The sequence below is a fragment of the Pistacia vera genome, unplaced genomic scaffold, assembly GCF_008641045.1.
Source record: "Pistacia vera cultivar Batoury unplaced genomic scaffold, PisVer_v2 Contig875, whole genome shotgun sequence".
In the NCBI taxonomy this organism is placed as follows: domain Eukaryota; kingdom Viridiplantae; phylum Streptophyta; class Magnoliopsida; order Sapindales; family Anacardiaceae; genus Pistacia; species Pistacia vera.
Genome location: NW_022196751.1, coordinates 1008 through 19839, shown reverse-complemented (window position 1 = coordinate 19839; position 18832 = coordinate 1008). Strand labels below are relative to the sequence as shown.

The 18832-nt window shown below is 38.5% G+C and overlaps 3 protein-coding genes across 3 annotated transcripts; 2 read left to right on the top strand and 1 right to left on the bottom strand.

The window, feature by feature from the left end:
• The first annotated feature begins 605 nt into the window (after positions 1-605).
• LOC116119150 (putative disease resistance RPP13-like protein 1) lies at positions 606-4070 on the top strand. Its single transcript, XM_031405090.1, has one exon. The coding sequence runs from the start codon at positions 606-608 to the stop codon at positions 4068-4070; it is 3465 nt and encodes a 1154-aa protein (XP_031260950.1).
• Positions 4071-4730: 660 nt separating this feature from the next.
• Positions 4731-8768, top strand: LOC116119166 (putative disease resistance RPP13-like protein 1). The gene has a single exon (XM_031405113.1). The coding sequence runs from the start codon at positions 4731-4733 to the stop codon at positions 8766-8768; it is 4038 nt and encodes a 1345-aa protein (XP_031260973.1).
• Positions 8769-9690: 922 nt separating this feature from the next.
• On the bottom strand, positions 9691-18575 carry LOC116119173 (RNA helicase aquarius-like). The gene is made up of 14 exons (XM_031405121.1): positions 18075-18575; positions 17896-17985; positions 17454-17516; positions 17006-17092; positions 16767-16919; positions 16500-16660; positions 15883-16117; positions 15639-15749; positions 14471-15529; positions 14080-14343; positions 13111-13296; positions 11817-12971; positions 11078-11416; positions 9691-10309 (listed from the first exon to the last, which is right to left on the bottom strand). The coding sequence occupies exons 1-14, from the start codon at positions 18474-18476 to the stop codon at positions 9986-9988; spliced, it is 4629 nt and encodes a 1542-aa protein (XP_031260981.1). The 5' UTR covers positions 18477-18575; the 3' UTR covers positions 9691-9985.
• Between the last annotated feature and the right edge of the window lie 257 nt (positions 18576-18832).

The window sequence follows — 18832 nt, the reverse complement described above, 5'->3', positions numbered from 1 at the left end:
TAAAAAAAGGGAATATACAAGAAAGATACCTTAAAAGGAAAAGATAACTTTCAAGTTAAACAAATATATCCATATTAAAGTCAGACAAAAGAGCACCACCATTAACGGTAAACCCAGAGATTAAAACAAAGTTCGTTACTTGACAGAATCCGCTACTTTCGAACAGAAAATTGCTGGAAACCTGTTTCCCAATTTTTAAACTATTTCTTTATTTATTTATTCACGCATTGAGTATATCTTCTCAACTACTTCTAGATAGTTTAACTATTCAATCAAAACTTTCAAATAATACATTCAAGAGATCTTGAGTTCAAATCCCCACGACTACTAATAAGGGATAACCACTAAAAACTTATCTGACTATTAATTTCAGGATCTTGAAGACTAATTATTTCCCAAAAAAAAAAAAAAGAGGAGAGAATATACCTTCTCAGTCACACATGGTAACGATAAATAGGGCCACAAAAACCGTCGTCTAATCAAAGGCTAAAAGCAAATATTCATCAGTATAGTGACTTTCACAGAGATTGACCTGCACCCTTGTCACCCATTTTCTTTCTAAATTTTCTGGTTGATTTTGTCTCCTTTCCCACAAAGAAGAGACCATGGTTTTGCCTGAAACAGCAATAGGTGCACTTCTGTCAGCTTCCCTTCAAGTGCTGTTTGACAGACTAGCTTCTCATCAGCTTCTTGAATTCTTCCGGAGTAGGGAATGCGATGAAACTCTCTTGCACAGGCTGGAGACAGTACTGCTCTCAGTTCTCGCTGTACTTAGTGATGCAGAGGAGAAGCAAATCACAAACTCAATCGTAAAACGGTGGGTTAATGAGCTTAAAGATGCTGTCTACCGTGCTGAGGACTTTCTTGATGAGATGTTTACTAATAATTTACAACGTCAAATGGAAAGCGAATCTCGAGGAATCAACAAACAGGTCCAAAGCAGGAATTCCAGGCTTAAAGACATAATTTCGAGGCTGGAACATGTGGCAAATACCAAAGATGGTCTTGGTCTGAAAGAAAGCACTCTTGGTGTAAATTCATTTCCAAGATGGCCATCCACATCTTTGGTAGATGAATCTAAAGTGTTCGGTAGACATGATGATAAACAGAAGATTAAGAAACTTTTGTTATCGGACTGTACTGATCCAAATGAACGGGAGATTCCGGTAACAGCAATTGTTGGGGTGGGTGGAGTCGGCAAGACAACGCTTGCTCAACTTCTGTTCAACGACCCTGACGTAAAGGAGCATTTTTCCACAGGAGTATGGGTTCATGTTTCTGAGAACTTTGATGTGTTTAAGATAACCGAGACCATTTTTGAGCCGGGGACTTGTCATTCGCAGTGTAAGATCACTGATCTAAATGTACTCCAAGTCAAGCTGAAGGAGAAACTGGCAGGAAAAAGATTTCTGCTCATTTTAGATGATGTCTGGAATGAAAATTTCCTGAATTGGGATGTCCTAAAGAAACCCTTTGGAGACGGAGACGTCAGTAGTCGAATTATTGTGACAACTCGTAGCCAAAGTGTTGCATCAATCATGCATTCCGTTCATGTTCATCCTCTTCAACCATTATCTGATGAAGATTGCTTGTTGGTGTTCGAAAAATTTGCATTTAGAAGTGCAAACATCAGGCCACCACAAAACCTGCGGAAGATCGGTGAACAGATAGTGAAGAAGTGCAGAGGTCTGCCTTTAGCTGCAAAAACATTGGGGGGTTTATTGTGCACTAAAGGCGATCAAACCAGTGAGTGGAATAAAATTTTAAAGAGTAACATATGGGATCTTTCAATTAATGAGAGCGATATACTTCCTTCTTTGATGTTGAGCTACTACTATCTCCCTCCGTATTTGAAACAGTGCTTTGCTTACTGTTCAATATTTCCAAAAGGTTATGCATTTGAAAAAGAAAAGTTAGTTCTTTTATGGATGGCACAAGGATTCTTGCAGCAGCCAACAAGTGAGAAAAGAATGGAAGAAGTAGGTCGCGAGTATTTCAATGAATTGCTATCAAGGTCTTTATTCCAACAATTAGGTGACAATAAATCACGCTTCATAATGCATGACCTTATCAGTGAATTAGCACAATTTGCTTCTGGTGAATTTTGCTTCAAGATTGAGGAGGGAATGCCACTTGTTATATCTGAGAGGGTTCGCCACTTTTCGTATGTAATGGATCAGATAGATTCCATTCAAAAATTTGAGACCTTGCATGAGTTGAAGTTTTTGCGGACCTTCCTGCCATTGAGTTTTTCATCAAATCCTGGAGGAGCCCTTTCCTTAAACAAGATGATAATTGAACATCTTCTGCTGACAATGAAGTGCTTGAGGGTGTTGTCTCTGTGCCATTATGAGATCAGTGAGTTGCCTGATACTTTTGACAAATTGAAACAATTACGTTACTTAGACCTTTCTCGCACTAAAATAGAAAAATTACCTCAATCAACATGTTTTTTGTACAACTTACAGACATTGTTGTTGACAAATTGTTTTAACCTTATTGAGTTGCCAGAAAACATGCGGAACCTAAGTAAATTAGCTCATCTTGATGTGAGTGGCACCAAGTTGAAAAAGATGCCTCCTGATTTAGGTAAATTAAAGAACCTTCAGACACTTCCAACTTTTGTTGTGAGTGATGGGTCAAGTATTCATGAATTGAGGGACCTACAAAATCTTCAGGGTAAACTTTCCATTTTCAAGCTGCAGAATGTGAGCGAAGCTGCAGATGCTGAGGCTGCAAAGTTGAAGGATAAGAAGAATATTGAGGAGTTAGTTTTCAGCTGGAATATTGACAGTCTTCATGATCCAGCGAAGAATGGATCTGCTGTTTTGGAAAAGTTGCAGCCACATAAAAATATAGAGATACTCACAATTGATAGATATGGCGGTAAGGAGTTCCCAGATTGGTTAGGAAATTCATCAATATTGACCAATGTGGTGTTCCTACGTCTTACTGGTTGCAAAAATTGCTCTTCTGTGCCTTCACTAGGACAGCTACCATCTCTCAAGAAACTTCACATTGCCAAAATGGAGAGTTTAGCAAAAATTGGTGCTGAATTCTATGGTAATGGCTCCAGTACTTCTATCAGACATTTCAAATCTCTTGAAATTTTGCATTTTGAGGACATGCCAAAGTGGGAGCAATGGTTACCTTCTGCTGTTGAAGATGGAGAATTTCCTTCCCTCCAAGAGCTTCATATACAGAATTGTGGAAAGCTTGCCAAGAATCTACCGAGGTACCTTCCTTCTTTGACATTGTTACATATTGAAGAATGTAAGATTTTAGATTTCCTAGATGATTCAAGACGTTACACGGAGCTCCAGACTCTGCACATCATAGGCTGTGATTCTCTGGAGAGCTTCCCATTAGGCTTCTTCAACAAGGTTGCTTATCTTCAAATCCAGAAGTGCAGCCAACTCAGGTACATAGAAGTTTCAAATGATCTTCACCAGGTCCAGGAGCTCAAATTTCTTGGAGACTTGGAAGTTAGTGATTGCTCCAATCTGAAACACTTTACAGGCGGGTTGCTTGCTCCTAACCTCAAATCTTTTTCAGTCTCAAAATGCAGGAGCCTTGAGTTATTGCCAGTCCTCACTTCTCTTGAAACCTTGGCTCTCTCTGATTGTAGAAACCTTAAGTCGTTTCAAAATGACAGATTACCCCCAAATTTAAGATCACTTTTCATCATGAGTTGTGACCATCTCACTCCGAAAAAGAATTGGGGTCTGAACGAAATGGATTCACTCACTTCTTTGACAATTACAGGTGGATCTAGTGATGTGAAGTCATTTCCAGAAAAGGGGCTACTGCCTGCCTCTCTTATTTCTCTTCAAGTGACTAAGTTTCCAAAGCTCGAAACTTTGGACCTCAGGGAGCTGCAGCTCCTCACTTCTCTTAGAACCCTGGAGATCAACAGCTGCGCTAGCCTCAAAGACTTGTCAGAAGGGACCTTACCCAGCTCTCTTGCTAATTTGATCATCAATGAATGTCCTTTGTTGAAACCAAAATGCCAAGAGAAAGGGGATTATTGGGAAAAGATTAATCACATTCCCAATATTGAAATGTTTTAAATAATGTGATTTATATGTGTATCAGGCCCTTTTCCTTTCTAAAATAAACTGTAAATTATGACATATTTACAGCTGTTCATTGTAAAATTCTGTTTTGAAGTACTTCATTTCAATCCATATGTTGAAATTTATTTAAAGTTTTACGTTCCTGTATTGTCATTACCTTAAATATTGAAAAATGAAAATCGGAAAAGCCTGTAGTGAGATAGTCCATCCTGTGGAGAGTGTGTCTCGAACAACATAAACAAGCAACAAATATACCAAAAATTTTCATCATATAGAAAAATGAGAGATAATAGATCATCAATCAATCAAGAATTTGCACAAGGAACTTGTCCGCCAACATAAGACAAAATACTTGTCAACTATTGTTTAAAATTGTTTCTATCTTTTCTTGTTTCCTGCCAATTAGACTCAGTTACGTTCAATGAAATAAAAAACTTTTTTTATTTGTTGTAGAAATAGTTTTTAGTTCTTGATCTATCCGCCCAAACTTCGGAATTCTCAAAGTTGTATCTCCTTTGTCCTTTACATATTAGTCAAAATAACAATCATACCTTTGTTCATCTCCACTGTAGCTCTTACAGGAAGTGTTTATTGCAGATCATTTCCTCCTGAGATATCCTTCTTTTTGTATCTTCTCATAGAAAGGAGGAGAGCATGGCTGCTGAGTTTTTTCTAAGATCGGGATCATTTCCTTCCGGTTTTTTGCAACAGCTGCTTGACAAGTTGGAGCCTCCTGAACTCACTCACTTCATCCGTAAACATAAACTCGACGAGGCATGGCTGAAGAAGTTGAAGAAAACAATGTCAACTATCAATGCTGTGATCCATGATGCTGAGAAGAAACAATTCAGAAACCCTGAAGTGAGCGACTGGCTTGCTCAGATTACGGACTTTTGCTATGATATTGAAGATTTACTTGACCAGATTGCCACCCAAGCTTTGCGGAGCAAGTTGGAAGCTGAGTCTCGAGTATGGGACTTGGTATTTACATTTTCACAGGATATAGGAGACCGGATGGATGTTTTAATTGTCAGGCTGGAACAACTTGGGGAGCAAAAAGACAGACTTGGATTAAAAGAAGAATGTATTACAGTAACGAAATCGAATCAGCTGCCATCCTCTAGTTTGGTAGATGATTATCAATCCCAAGTTGTATTTGGTAGGGATGAAGACAAAGAGACTATATTGAAGCTGTTGCTTTCAGGTGAACATGAAACAGTTTACCAGTCAGATGTCATTGCCATTGTGGGAGAAGCTGGAGTTGGTAAGACCACCCTGGCTGAGCTTGTGTACAACGATGAGAGGGTGAAGAAATATTTTGACTGCAAAGCTTGGGTTTGTCTTTCGGAGGTTTTGGATGCGAAAAGATTGACTAAAGCTATTCTGGGGCAACTGACTGATCAAACTTCGGATGTTGAAAACCGAAATTCCCTCCAAGTTAAGTTGAAGGAGAGTCTCAACAAGAAAAAAATTCTACTCATTTTAGATAATGTTCGGTCTAATGAGTATTCTATCTGGGAAATTCTGCGGTTTCTCCTTAATGCTGGGGAGAAAGGCAGTAAGATTATTGTGACTGCACGCAGTTCAGATATTGCAGCATTTATTGGCACTCTTCCTGCTTACCGTTTGAAGCCATTACTATATGAAGATAGCTGGATGCTTTTTGCAAAATATGCATTTGAAAATAAGGAATCCAGTTTATATCCCAAACTAGAAGTGATTGGCAAAGAAATTGTGAAGAAGTGTAATGGTTTGCCTTTAGCAGCAAAACTGCTTGGTTGTTTATTGCGTTTTATGCTAACGGTTGAAGAGTGGGACGTTGTGTTGAAGAACAACATGTTTGATTCGTCATCAGACAGGAATGGAATTCTCCAAGCTCTTATGTTGAGCTATTATTATCTTCCTGCACATCTAAAACGATGCTTTGCTTACTGCTCGATCTTTTCAAAGGATTATGAGTATGAAGAGGAGAAGTTAATCCTCTTATGGATGGCAGAAGGCTTTCTGGAACAATCGAGACATGAAAGAATGGAAGAGGTAGGCCATCAGTATTTTCAAGAGTTGACATCAAGGTCTTTCTTTCAACAATCAACTACCATTAGATCTCGCTATACAATGCATGATCTTGTTCATGACTTAGCTCTAATCCTATCTGGAAATTACATATCAAGACTGCCAAATCATGGTCAACTTTCTAGCTTGGTAAATCATGATTACTTTTCCAGATTGGTAGATGTTAAGAATTTGGAATTTGTTTTGAACAAAGTTCGGCATTTGTCATTTTGTGGAGGCAATTTTATTGAAATTGTTGAAGTTTCTAAACCTGAGTTCTTAAGGACCTTCTTACCATATGAATTGCCACCAGAGAATGAATCAAGTCACATAAGTAGTGGGGTACTAGAGATTTTGTTGGATAACCTGTACTGCTTGCGGGTGCTTTCATTGTCTCATTATCCTATAATTGAGTTGCCTGATTCAATTGGTCATGAGTTGGAACTTTTGCGTTACCTTGATCTCTCTCACACTGCGATTAGTAGGTTGCCAGAATCTGTAAACTCTCTCTACAATTTGCAGACATTGATTTTGTCAAATTGTAATTCTCTCATTAAGTTGCCAAGGAACATGGGGAGCCTTGTTAATTTGTGTCATCTCGATATAGTTGGAACTAACTTAACAGAGATGCCGGCAGACATTGGTAGATTAACAAGTCTTCAAAAGTTGTCTAACTTTGTTGTAGGCAAATATGGTGGCTCAAAAATTAAAGATTTGGGGTCCCTTTTAAATCTTCGTGGAACCCTTCATATTTCACAGTTGCAGAACGTGGTTTTTGCTGGAGACGCATCCCTGGCCAGTTTGAAAAACAAGGAGGAACTTGATGTGCTAGAGTTAGAATGGAGTGACACCACAGTTGATCCACAGATTGAAAGAGAGGTGCTTGAACAGCTGCAACCTCATGAATATCTGAAAGAGCTCAGCATTAAGCTTTACAATGGCACGCAACTTCCAGACTGGCTGGGAGATTCGTCTTTCTCAAACATGGTTCTCCTACGTCTTAGCAACTGTAATAACTGCTTGCAATTGCCTCCTCTTGGGCAGCTACCGTCTCTTAAGGAGCTTATTATCAAAGAGATGAAACAAGTAAAAAGGGTCGGTCCAGAATTCTATGGGGCTAATAATTCTTCAGATCTCAGGCCATTTCCATCTTTGGAGACTCTAATTTTTGAGGGAATGTTGGAATGGGAAGAATGGATTTCTACTGAAGTTGAAGGTGGAGAGTTTCCTTGTCTTCAGGAACTTCATATTCGGAAGTGCCCCAAGTTGAAAAAAAGCTTACCCAAGTGCCTTCCTCCTTCAACTAGAGTTTACATTTCAGAATGTCCAGAGCTTGTAGTGACACTTCCAGGACTTCAGGTTGACAGCAACATGGGGCAACTCAGAAGCGATCATGAAGTTGCCTTGCAACATGCCGAGCATAAGACTGATGTTTCAATCACATTGTCTGCCTCTCCCCAAGAAACTTCTAAGCTTTTGATTGAGGATACTTCAAGTTTTAAGCATGAAGGTTCATCACAGATTCTCAGAGCTGAAACTGTTGATAAGATGAACACAGAGCATGTCCAAGACAATTTGCATGACATCTTTAGTCCTGAAAGGTTGAAAGTTTCAGAAATCTCACAATTAAGGAAATTACCTCCAAATCTGTGTAGCCTCAAAATTGAAGGATGTGAAGCACTAAATATTATACCTGGGGAACTGATGCACAGCAATCCTCATCTCCAACATTTATATATAATCAATTGTTGTTCTCTCAAGTTCTTTCATGGAGGCTATTGGCCCACTGCCTTGAAAACGATTTATATCCGTGACTGTAGGAAATTAGAATTTATCTCCCCTGGAGTGACAATACACCAGTACCCAGTCCTTGAACACTTGTGCATTGGCAGCAGCTGTGATTCTCTGACAGAATTCCCATTATCCTCCTTTCCAAAGCTCAGAAGTCTTGTGGTCTGGGATTGTGCAAATTTGAATTCCATACTAATAACTGAGGATCACAAGTCGCTTGATGCCCTGGAAATCAGGGACTGTCCTAGCCTGGAATATTTCCCAGAAAAAGGACTGCGGAGCCCCAACCTGAAGTCAATTCTGCTTTCTAATTCCAGGAGTCTCAGGAAACTTCCGGAGCAGCTGCAAAGCCTCATATCTCTTCAGTCACTATTTATAAATGAATGTCCAGAACTTATGTCAATTCCTAAAGGAGGTTTTCCTAATAACTTAGGTTCACTTTGCATTATTTCTTGCCCCAAACTCACACCCTGTAAGGAATGGGGATTAAGAAGGCTTGAATATCTTACTCGTTTCGAGATTGAAGGTGTATGTAGATCCTTGGAGTCATTTCCAGAGCAGGAGCTGCTTCCCAGCAACCTCAAGTCTTTGCGGATTAGCAGACTTTTGAATCTCAAGTTCCTGGACTATGAAGGCCTTCAACACTTGACATGTCTCGAAACATTGGAGATCAACTGCTGTGGCAAGCTTCAGTCTTTGCCTGAAGAGGGTCTGCCTTCCTCCTTGACTTTTCTGTGTATCAAAGAGTGCCCTTTGCTGCAATTAAAACTTCAGAATAAGAAAGGGAAACACTGGTACAGGATATCTCATATTCCCCAAATACAAATTGATGAGGAAGTTTTCTCATGAGTAAGTGAGCCTGCATTTTCGGTAAGAAAAGATCATCTATTTATTAACTATCAGAGGAGAGTGATTGAAATATCAATTGACATTAAAGATCTATCTATTGGGATTGTTATTTGTTGATCTGTTCAAAGCTTTCTCCTTGATTGGTACTTTTGTAGATTCGATCGTGGATATTTTACAAGCCCTGATACGGAAAAGGGATGCTTGGAGACCTGATAGGCTCAGAGCTCAATCATTTTCCTATTTTACCACTGGAGCCCAATTGGGTATTGTTTTAGCACTGATACTATCTCTGAAATCTAATAACGAGCGCAATCCTGGAATCTAACTCTGGTCGGTTGTGCAGAGTTTCAAGCTGCGATCAACCATATGTGAATTAGTTTCCAGAATACCATGGCGAAGATTTCCGATTTAGTTCTAATTGGAATTATTTCCCATGCAAGAGTTGCTTCCTAGTAACCCGAACTCATTACGCATCAGCAGACTTCCAACTCTCATTGTCTCAAACTCCTCAATTACAAAGGGCATTCAGCACCTCGCATCTCTTACGACTTCGGAGATCAATCGCTGTAACAAGCTTCAGTCCTTACCTGAAGAGGGCCTGCCTTCCTCCTTGACTCTTTTGTATATCAAGTATCAACGACTGTGATTTGCTGAAATCAAAACCTCAAAGGAGGCAAGGGGAAGACTGGTATAAGATAGCTCATATTAGGAATTAGGGGTGTGCAAAATGAAAACGATGACTATAAATTGCAAAAGATTGAACTCTTGCACATTAAACGAAATGGCTCAATCAAGACATTTTAGGAGTGATAACCCTCAATCACACGGGGCAACATCTGAAGTTAATGATACAATTTACAGCAAAATTTCTCTCGTAGTTAAATATCAGTACAGCTAGTAACATTCAGTTGAGTTCCCATCAAGTTATTTCCAAGAGTTACGAACTGTACATGCAAATAACGACTCCCATCATTCTCCTAATGCATATGCTGCAGCTGAGGCACTGCACAGTTGTTGTCGACAAGCTTTGAATGGTTTGTAGAAGCTTTTGACCCCAAAATAGATGGATTAAAAGGTTTTTTTTCACAAATATACCAAGTTTCCTTGTCCCATAACTGCGCAGTTCAAATTTGCTTTGCTGTCTGTCCAGTTGAACCTGAAGTTTCTGCAAAATTGCAGAAAAGTTAAAATGCTAACAGGCACACTGTTAATTTAGACTACTCCGACTTAGTATCCTCCTTTACATCACTTTCAAGTGGCTTGCTATTCCCATCAGTGGATGGAACTTGAGTATCTGTTTCGCTATCTAACTGGTTATCATGAGATGTCTCTCCATTTGCAAGGCCATTCATGTCAGTAGGGCCCTCCGACTGGCTAACAGGTGGTGTACCATCCATAGAACCATTTGCAGATGCTGGAATATCAGTATCCATGTCATCGTCCATTGCCATTGAATTTGGCTGGTTACTCTGCTCACCTGACGTATCCATTGATCCAGAATAAGCCATGTGCTGATGATATTCATAGCTAGCAACGGTTGCCTGTCAACAAGAAACTTAGAATCATGGATGGAAACTTTGAGTAACTTAAATTCTTGTAACCAACAACAGATTCACATTTCAAATATCTCAGTAGTTCTCAACGTTCATAAGTAACTAGAGACAACTGGAGAACTTGTAGATACACTAAGATAACATATGAAAGCAGAAATATATCTGCCTCCTTTAGGGTAACTAAATCCTATTTGGAGTTCTGGATAGAGAAAGAGAATGTCTGAAGTCGTCAGCCCATCCATCCATGCCAAGTGGACCTTAGATTGAGGCCCTACCAACCTCCCAAGGATTGGAGGTACTGTGGCAGAGAATCTTGTTTAGAGAACTTTATAGCAATACATCTAAAATCAAAGTCTCCTATGAAACTACTTATTATTCTGTTACTTCAAGTTTGTTAATCACTGAAGTTCAAAAATTCTAGAACCATAATGCTGTAGAGAAACTAGAATGTAACAATCAATTAATAATGGTATGCATTTGATCAGTGCCTGAGTTCATCAATGTCAAAGTCCAACAGTGAAAAGCAAATATCTAAAAGCGGCTTCATATTTTGTATTAACCAACATTAGCGGACTCAAAGCTGTAATGCATTTACTGGACCTTGAAAAAGCATGATTACCATGCAATACTAACAATTATTTAAGGCTCGAGTATTTCCAACTGGAAAGCAAGCAAAAAGCAATGCAATGCTTCAAAATCAGGCATCAACCATGCAGAATACCACAAATATATAAATCATATCAAGAAGAGAGCTACCTGATATAATTGATTGACAATATCACCCATATGCTCAATGCCACTAACTAGATAAGGATCTCCGATGTCTTCAACATTACGTTCAGTATATGATGTAGTCTCCTTCACATTGAGTGAAAGTCTATCAGGTCTCTGGAGCAGAAGTTGAAATGTAGGCTGCAGTTCATAGCATTGCTCAAACAGAGAACGTCGACAAAACACATACAGACCAAGCCGAGCACGAGACATCGCAACAACCAATCTTCTAGCATCACGAAGGTGACCCACAAAGCGAGTACGCACGAGAGACAACAATACAAAATCATTTTGCTGACCTTGAAACTTATCAACCGTTGTGACCTGAACCAAAACATAAAGGGAAGCAGTTATATATAAGCACAACTATAAAGCATCAATCTACTAAAACTAGAGGAATGAGTATAAAAAAATGATTGCACATTGCCATGACAAATGAAACAAAGCCCTAAGTCATTAAGAAACCATATGAAGGATCCAGCCTTTATAACTGGATCAGAGGAACTAAAAGAACCTCACATCCATACCAAGAGAGCAACCAACAGCTCATTCTAGTTGTTCAAAAATATGGTCATCAAACAAAATTTTATGTGCACAAAGGAGATCTCATAAGGCCTTCGCTGGCTAACAATAAATACATGACATTCAAACTATTGAACTGCTTCCTTAGATATTAATGTCAAACTAAATTCTAATGTGAAAAGGACTATACTTAAAAAATTACCTTACTGGGTGGACCAATAAAGGGATATGGAACACATCGCCTGTTAATAACATCACGAATCAGAAGCTTCTGGCCATTGTAAGTTGTCAAGATGGATATCTTATTTGCAGGATACCCTAAAAGCCGCATATATATATAGACACTGACAACATATTCAGCCTCTCCCTCATTTTGATAGAACCAAGGAGAAGGGGCACTCTCACCTCTCCCATGATAATCAGGAACATCCACCAATTGATAATCATAGGAGAATCCAGCATTTGCTTTATGGAAGATTGCATCCTCCTTCACATAAGGAAGGTCTCCCAGATCTCTGTACCTCCAGTTGTATAGTTTGGCTATGCTCGGTCTAGCTCTACCCTGAGCATTGAGCTCTATATAAGGAATACCCAGACGAACAAACCTTGTGAATAAGCTCTGATCCATGTGACTATACTTTTGGAAAGCCATATTCTTAACAACAGGAGGCAGTTGATGATGATCACCAATCAGTATGCAGCGTTTAAGACGTGCATAACCATCCTCCTGTCTCTGGAGCAACATTGGGATGAAAGTTTCAATCTCCAAAATTTGGGCACTTTCTTCCATCAAGAGATTGTCATACTTAAAACCTAATTGAAGAAAATCCTTCCTCTTAAGAGCTGCATGAGTGCAAGTCATCGCAACAATCTTTGCCTGCTTTATCATTAGATAATTTGCTCGATCAGCAGTTGACTTGAGCAGTTCAAATGCCCTGCACTCTTCAAGCTCTTGGAAAATAGTCTTAAGATGACGAAAACACCCCTTAGCCGCCCGCATGTCTCTCCCAAATGACTGACCTGTAAAAACTGGCTGAGGGGTGTTGGAGAAGAACTCCTTGAAGGGGAAGCGTTCTTGTACAAATGTTGGTTTGCCTTCATTATCTGCACAAGCAGCCAGGAATTGCTCCCAGCGTGAGTACACATGAAGCAACCAAAAATATCCTGCAGTTTCACAAGTATACCCCACATCCTCCGGCAATTGAAGAGATCTTGCAAGCCTCTCAACCTCACTCAACAACTCCAACCGTCTAACAAGCATCGCATTAACTCGGCCTTGCCGGCTGAAGTCAAGATCAGTTGCCAGCTCTTGTTCACCTTGACCTAAACGTAGAAGATAGCGAGCAGGTACATCCCTCTGACAAAGCAAAACACGACATGCATTAGCAAGTTACTCAAGAAATTAAGTGTCCCACAGTCACTTCCACAATACAGAAGGCAGGACTAAGAGTGAATCCTTTCTATGTGTTTAAATCTTAAAAGTAGATCAAAAGTACCTCCATTATCTTCTCAAAAAGGTCGTTTAAAGCCTGATTTGAATGAGTGATTATTAATGTTCTTTGAGAAGGACAATTGTGATAGAGAACATTCAAGATTTGCACAGCTGTATCAGTCTTTCCCGTACCAGGTGGACCCACAACCATTGTTAGTCCAGGTTGAATGCCAGATATTATTGCCCCAATCTGAACAAAAAGAAAAAGAAGTGTCCAGTCACAGAAAAATAACGCAGACAGCAGCCTTTATTTTTATTAATAAGCTGTAACTTTCAATATAGATCAACATCAAATCCCTCTCAACAAAGATATCCGAGCCACAGATAATTAACCAAAATCATTATTGAGAGAATCCAAAAACATCACTCCTTGCTCTAATAAAGTAGAGTCAAAAGTCTACAACCATGAAACTCCATTGAAAAACTTCTGATGTTTCAAACCTTGACTTTTGCAAAGAAAACAGGTTCAATCTAGACAAATGTCTTTACTTGTAAAGACAAATCAGCAAGGCATCACTTTGATGCACCCTCCATTTCAAAATAAGTATAAAAAATTAGACAATACATGTCTCAAGATAACAAGAAGAATAATCAAAAAACACTATCATTCCCTTGAGTAAATAAAGACTAGGAAGTCCAAGGATAGAAAAAAATTAGATTCAGAACAATGGGATGTAGTGTGCATCACCAGATTCCATGAAAGAGTGTATTAGCAAATTAATTGTAGGAAAGGAAAAAAAAAAAAAATCAGACAGAAAGTCACCATTTTTTTTCCTGATAAGATAGCGTGAACATTACAATCAATTTTTCCATAAAACAATTAAAAGTACAGGGATGTGCCATAAAAGACTTCAACTTCTTTAAGAACAACTACCAAAAAAACCAGTTGCAACATCATCTAAAGATTAAAAAGTTTTAATTTAAGATGGAATACAGGAAAAAGAAGTGAGCACAAAAAAGAGTTGCTTAGTACCTGAGTGGGTGTGAATCTCACAGAATTCTGTTTCGGTTGATCTTGGGGATAAGGACCTGGGTCTGGAGGGATGTATGCTTCAACAATAAGTTGATCTTTTTCACCACAGGAATCCACCATGTTAGCATCATTAATAGAATCAGCAATTAATTTCTTATTCCCAGGAAGAGCATGAGTGTTGCCTTTCAGTGTCCTGGGAAGCCTAATTCGGAATGGAGGCCTTGGGTCCAAGTTCTCAGTACCATCTGAATTTATAAAACTAACCTATAGATTCAAGAGAAAAAAGAAAAAAACAATAACAAAAACAAGTTTCTAAGTCACATCATTCTTAAAATATAAGAACATGGCAGTTTCCCATAATCAGAGGCAAAGAAAAAAAAAAAAAACCAACCTGATAATCTGAAAAACAAGTTCTCAAGTGATCTGCATCAAGAAAAGTATCTTTGAAATCCACTGTTTCCAGAAGATCAGGCATATTACTCCACTGTGCAGCAGAAGGATTCCCATAGCCCAGGAATATGTTGTGCAACCAGTCAGGAACAATACAGTATTCATTCATCAGATCTCTTATAGATTCTAAGATTGCCTTGAAATTATTTTCCTTCGGTTTCCTCCTCATCAACACATTAAATGTCCCATAAACATCTTCTGTACCTTTTTCTGCAATGTCTGTGACATCCATGTGGTATTGTGCTGTATCTAAAGCAACAGTCACAGTTCTCATGTCACCTTTTGGTGGCTTCCACTCATCACGTTTAATTCTTCCGGAGAAATCATTCATAAGAGTTCCTTCCTCATCACGTATCTCAATAATTTCACATCCTCGTACATATTGAAGGCCAAGCCTCTGTGGCACACTAGCCTTTGCAGCTTCCTCTGAACTTAGAGGCTCAAATGAAGGGCGAATAGAAAGTAAAAATAAGACATCATGCTCTTTAAGTGCATTCCATTCTGATCTTATCTGTGCTTTATAACTTGAAATGCTAAAAGTAACTTCTGCTGTCACGGATGCTGGCTTGACTTCTCCAATGTTGGGCTGCTTTACCTCACTGATTTTAAAGCCCTTAATTGGCACAGCCATTCTTGACCAGCCACGGAAAGCAGTTTCTCCCTCATTATTAATGTGAGCAAGGAGGTGAGGCACAGCTTCCTGAATATCCTCACGAATCTCATATGTTGATTCCAAACGGAAGAGATTGAAATTTCTGAGGAGATAATCATGGAGGGTTAAGAATTGTAGGTTAAGCTTTGGAAGAGCAAGACATCCTTCCCCAGAGTAATTAATGCTCGGCACAACACTTTCATCCCACATAATCTGTTCATTCGGGTAGAGTGGAAGAGCATTTATGGCTTCTTTTTGTGACTTCTGTTTCTCAAAAAAGGAGACCATGACTTCAATCAGAAAATCAACCCTTTCAGACCAAGGATCTTCCTTTGAAAGCAGTTTGAGCTGCACAAAGAAGTAAATGTCAGGAGATCAAAGATTTACACAGTATTCTAAATTAGTAGAGTATTCAGAAAGATACTTCTAGAAACATATAAATTGGCCATCTACAAACCTTACAACAAACAAGATCTTGCAGCTCTTGAGGAGAGAGTACTGCCAATTTCTTTGATAGATCAGCTCGCTTGTTGATTGAGCCAATGTTGGACAGTGCCAGTTCTCGTAACTGCAAGCACCATACAGGAAAAATTTAGATACTGCAAAGAACAACCATAACGAGTACTAGTCCCAAATTTCATAGCAGCTGATTTTTAAAGGTGAGACAATATATAAACTAAACAAGATTATCTATGACACACCTTGGGGATTTTCTTAAATGCAAGCAATTGGAAAGATTGGAAACGATCATAATGAGATTGTAAAACCTCATCATCAGTCAGTTGTGTGCCAACATGATCATTGATCTCAAAATTTTCATAAAACTGTAGTAAGTCAACCAATTGCGCAAAGAGTTTTCCCTTTTCATGTCTATAAAGAGCACTCAAATGACATTTAGCAACAACTGCTACATCAGCAACAAGAGGCCTAAGGTACCTGTACCGGCAAAACCAAACCAAAAATGAGAAATAGCATAAACAATATAAGAATGACAGAACATATCATGATATAATCAGATGTACAAGAAATTCTCACCTTTCACCAGTATAAGAAGCATATAAATGCCAACTAATAACAAATCTAAGAAACTAATTTCTATAATCTAAAAGAACAGGAAACATTTTTTTTTTCTTTTTAATAGGCTCATCTCAGGTTAAAGTCCATCAAACAAGACCAGCTGAAAGACTTAAGAATATAGCGAAAACTCAAAAGCTCTCAACTGTTCGGCAGCCTAAATGTTCCAAGTGATGACCAGAAATAAGTTCACCAAAGGAAATTTAACAAAATAAAAAAAGACTGACTCTAGTAGCAATCAAACCTTCTTGTAGGCAGTTGGCTCAATAGATCAATAAGAAATTCCATAAACCTCTCACAGTACAAGACACAAGCGTCGTCAACTCGCTCAAAACCATAAGCATCAGCAATATCATCATCACCATTGACAGAGTGCTTTTGTGGAAAAACCTTGTGGTCTAGCACCTGGTAAACATTAAAAAGTTGTAAAATGTTATTTTTAAAATTGTGGGGCACCGGAAATTAAAACACTATAAAGATACAACTATATATTAATTTAGTAAAACAGTACCTCAAGAAACTCTTCAAAAAGATTTCTCAAGAATTTCACTTCAAGCGATGATGAGGGGTCAAAAGGCCCTCCTCGTTTCGCAGCCTCCTTAGATTCTCTCTTTATCATCCTCTTCCATTTCTTGATCAAATCTGGATTAAGGCAAAGCTCCATCTACAAAGACAGAAGCAAATCATGCATAAAAAAGAACTCTACTTTACATCTAGCATGAAACAAAGCTAACAGAGAGCATTTCTTACCTGAAAACGACCATAAGACAAACTATGCCAGCACTCTAAACTAGCTAGCTTCAGGACAGTCTCGCTGACAATTTCATCTTCCAAACTCTGTGAATAAAATGATTTGACAAAATAAAGAAAAGCCAATAAAAATTTGAAATTCCATAAACAATACTTCATCAATAAAAAAAAAATCAAAATAAAAAAAATTGTGCAGTTTAATGGTAATTGAAACTGGTATGCAAGCATCAAGCTAGCTCTAGGGAAAATAGATAAAAGAACTTTATCCACTGTGCAGCAAAATAAACAACAGAAAACAAAACATCTTATTTTCTTTAAGATATTAATTATTTCCTTGCCGTAAGAGATCCTTGAAACTAACCTCAACCAAAGGGCAGAGAAAAAATCCAACAAGTAGGAGTATATATTTAATGTATCTAATAAAAGCAAAGTTAGGAAGCTAACATACCTGAAAGGCGTTTATCATGAAAACCAGATAATTCGTCTTCTCAGCTATAGTTAGGTCTCTTCCCTACAACCATATATAGATTCAATAAATCAGTCTAAAAAAGTTCAGACTGTCTTAACAAATTTACACATGCCAACAGAAAGTATATAAAATAAAGCAACATGCTTCTTAAACAGTGGTGCAATTAAGACACATATAAACAAAGAGCTCAATATTCAAATTTTAATTGTGTTATATTTTCATTAGAGTTTTTATTCAGTTCCCTCAAAAATCTCTCCACAAGTTACTCATACTAATTTTGTCCTTTTCACCACTCACCTCAAAACAATAAAAAAATTTAAAATTAATCTTCATTCTCAACTTCACATCACTTCTCCCCATCCAAACAGAAAAGCATAAATTATCAATTCCAATTTAAAAAGAAAAACGGTGTATCACAAACCTCCTTGAGACGAAGAACCCTCTCGAGAAATCCCCTGAATAAATCCTTCCTATCGTAAAAGCACATCCAAGCTGCCACATTCTCCCGAAACTGCAAATATATCAAAAATTAAATTCATAAAAACAAAATACACTGTCCCATAAACAATATCTTCAGTAAAAAAAAAAAAAAACATTTACCTTCTCATTAATCATGAGCATCATAGACATCACGTGCTCAAACGATGCCGTCTCCGCTTCAAAATTCGGCCACAGATAATTCTCCAAATACTGACTCACTTCCAATATCATAACTCTATGTAACGGCACTGTTTTCCTCCCCTCCTTGACCGTTAACTCAGTCGTATAAATGTCCTTCACCAGCTCCGCATCGAACGCCTTCTCCGCTTTAAGCCAATTCTCTGAAGCTATTTTCGTCAACCTATCGCGTTGAATTTCCGAGAGAGTAATAGAACTTGGCAGCGTCGAACCGGCCTTTGACTCCACCGGTTTGTCGCCGAGCTGGTTCGGCAACTCCACCGGGTACTCCGCGACCCGATGCCGCTTGAAATCATAGGCACCAGTACCGTAAACCTTGGTCATCGTCAAGGTATAGTAAAGAAATGAAGAGAATGAGAATTTGAGGGTTTTGAATGAAAGTTTATTGATTAGGGTTTTAGATTGGTTCAGTAAGAACCAGTGATGAACACTGAAATTTGCTGTTCTTTCTTTAGTTAATTTAAGGCGCACATTTTGTATCCTTGGGCTGGGCCAATTTCTAGATTTAGATGTTCGCTTAGGCCCATTATCGCCTCGTTTTGGGCTACACACTACCAGCCCAAACCAGATATAAGTGGTTTGGGCTACACTCTGTTCATGGAACTTTGTCACAAACATTTTTCACAATCGCTGATATAGGTAAACGGGACTTATTATCGAACAGCGGAGATCTATTACAA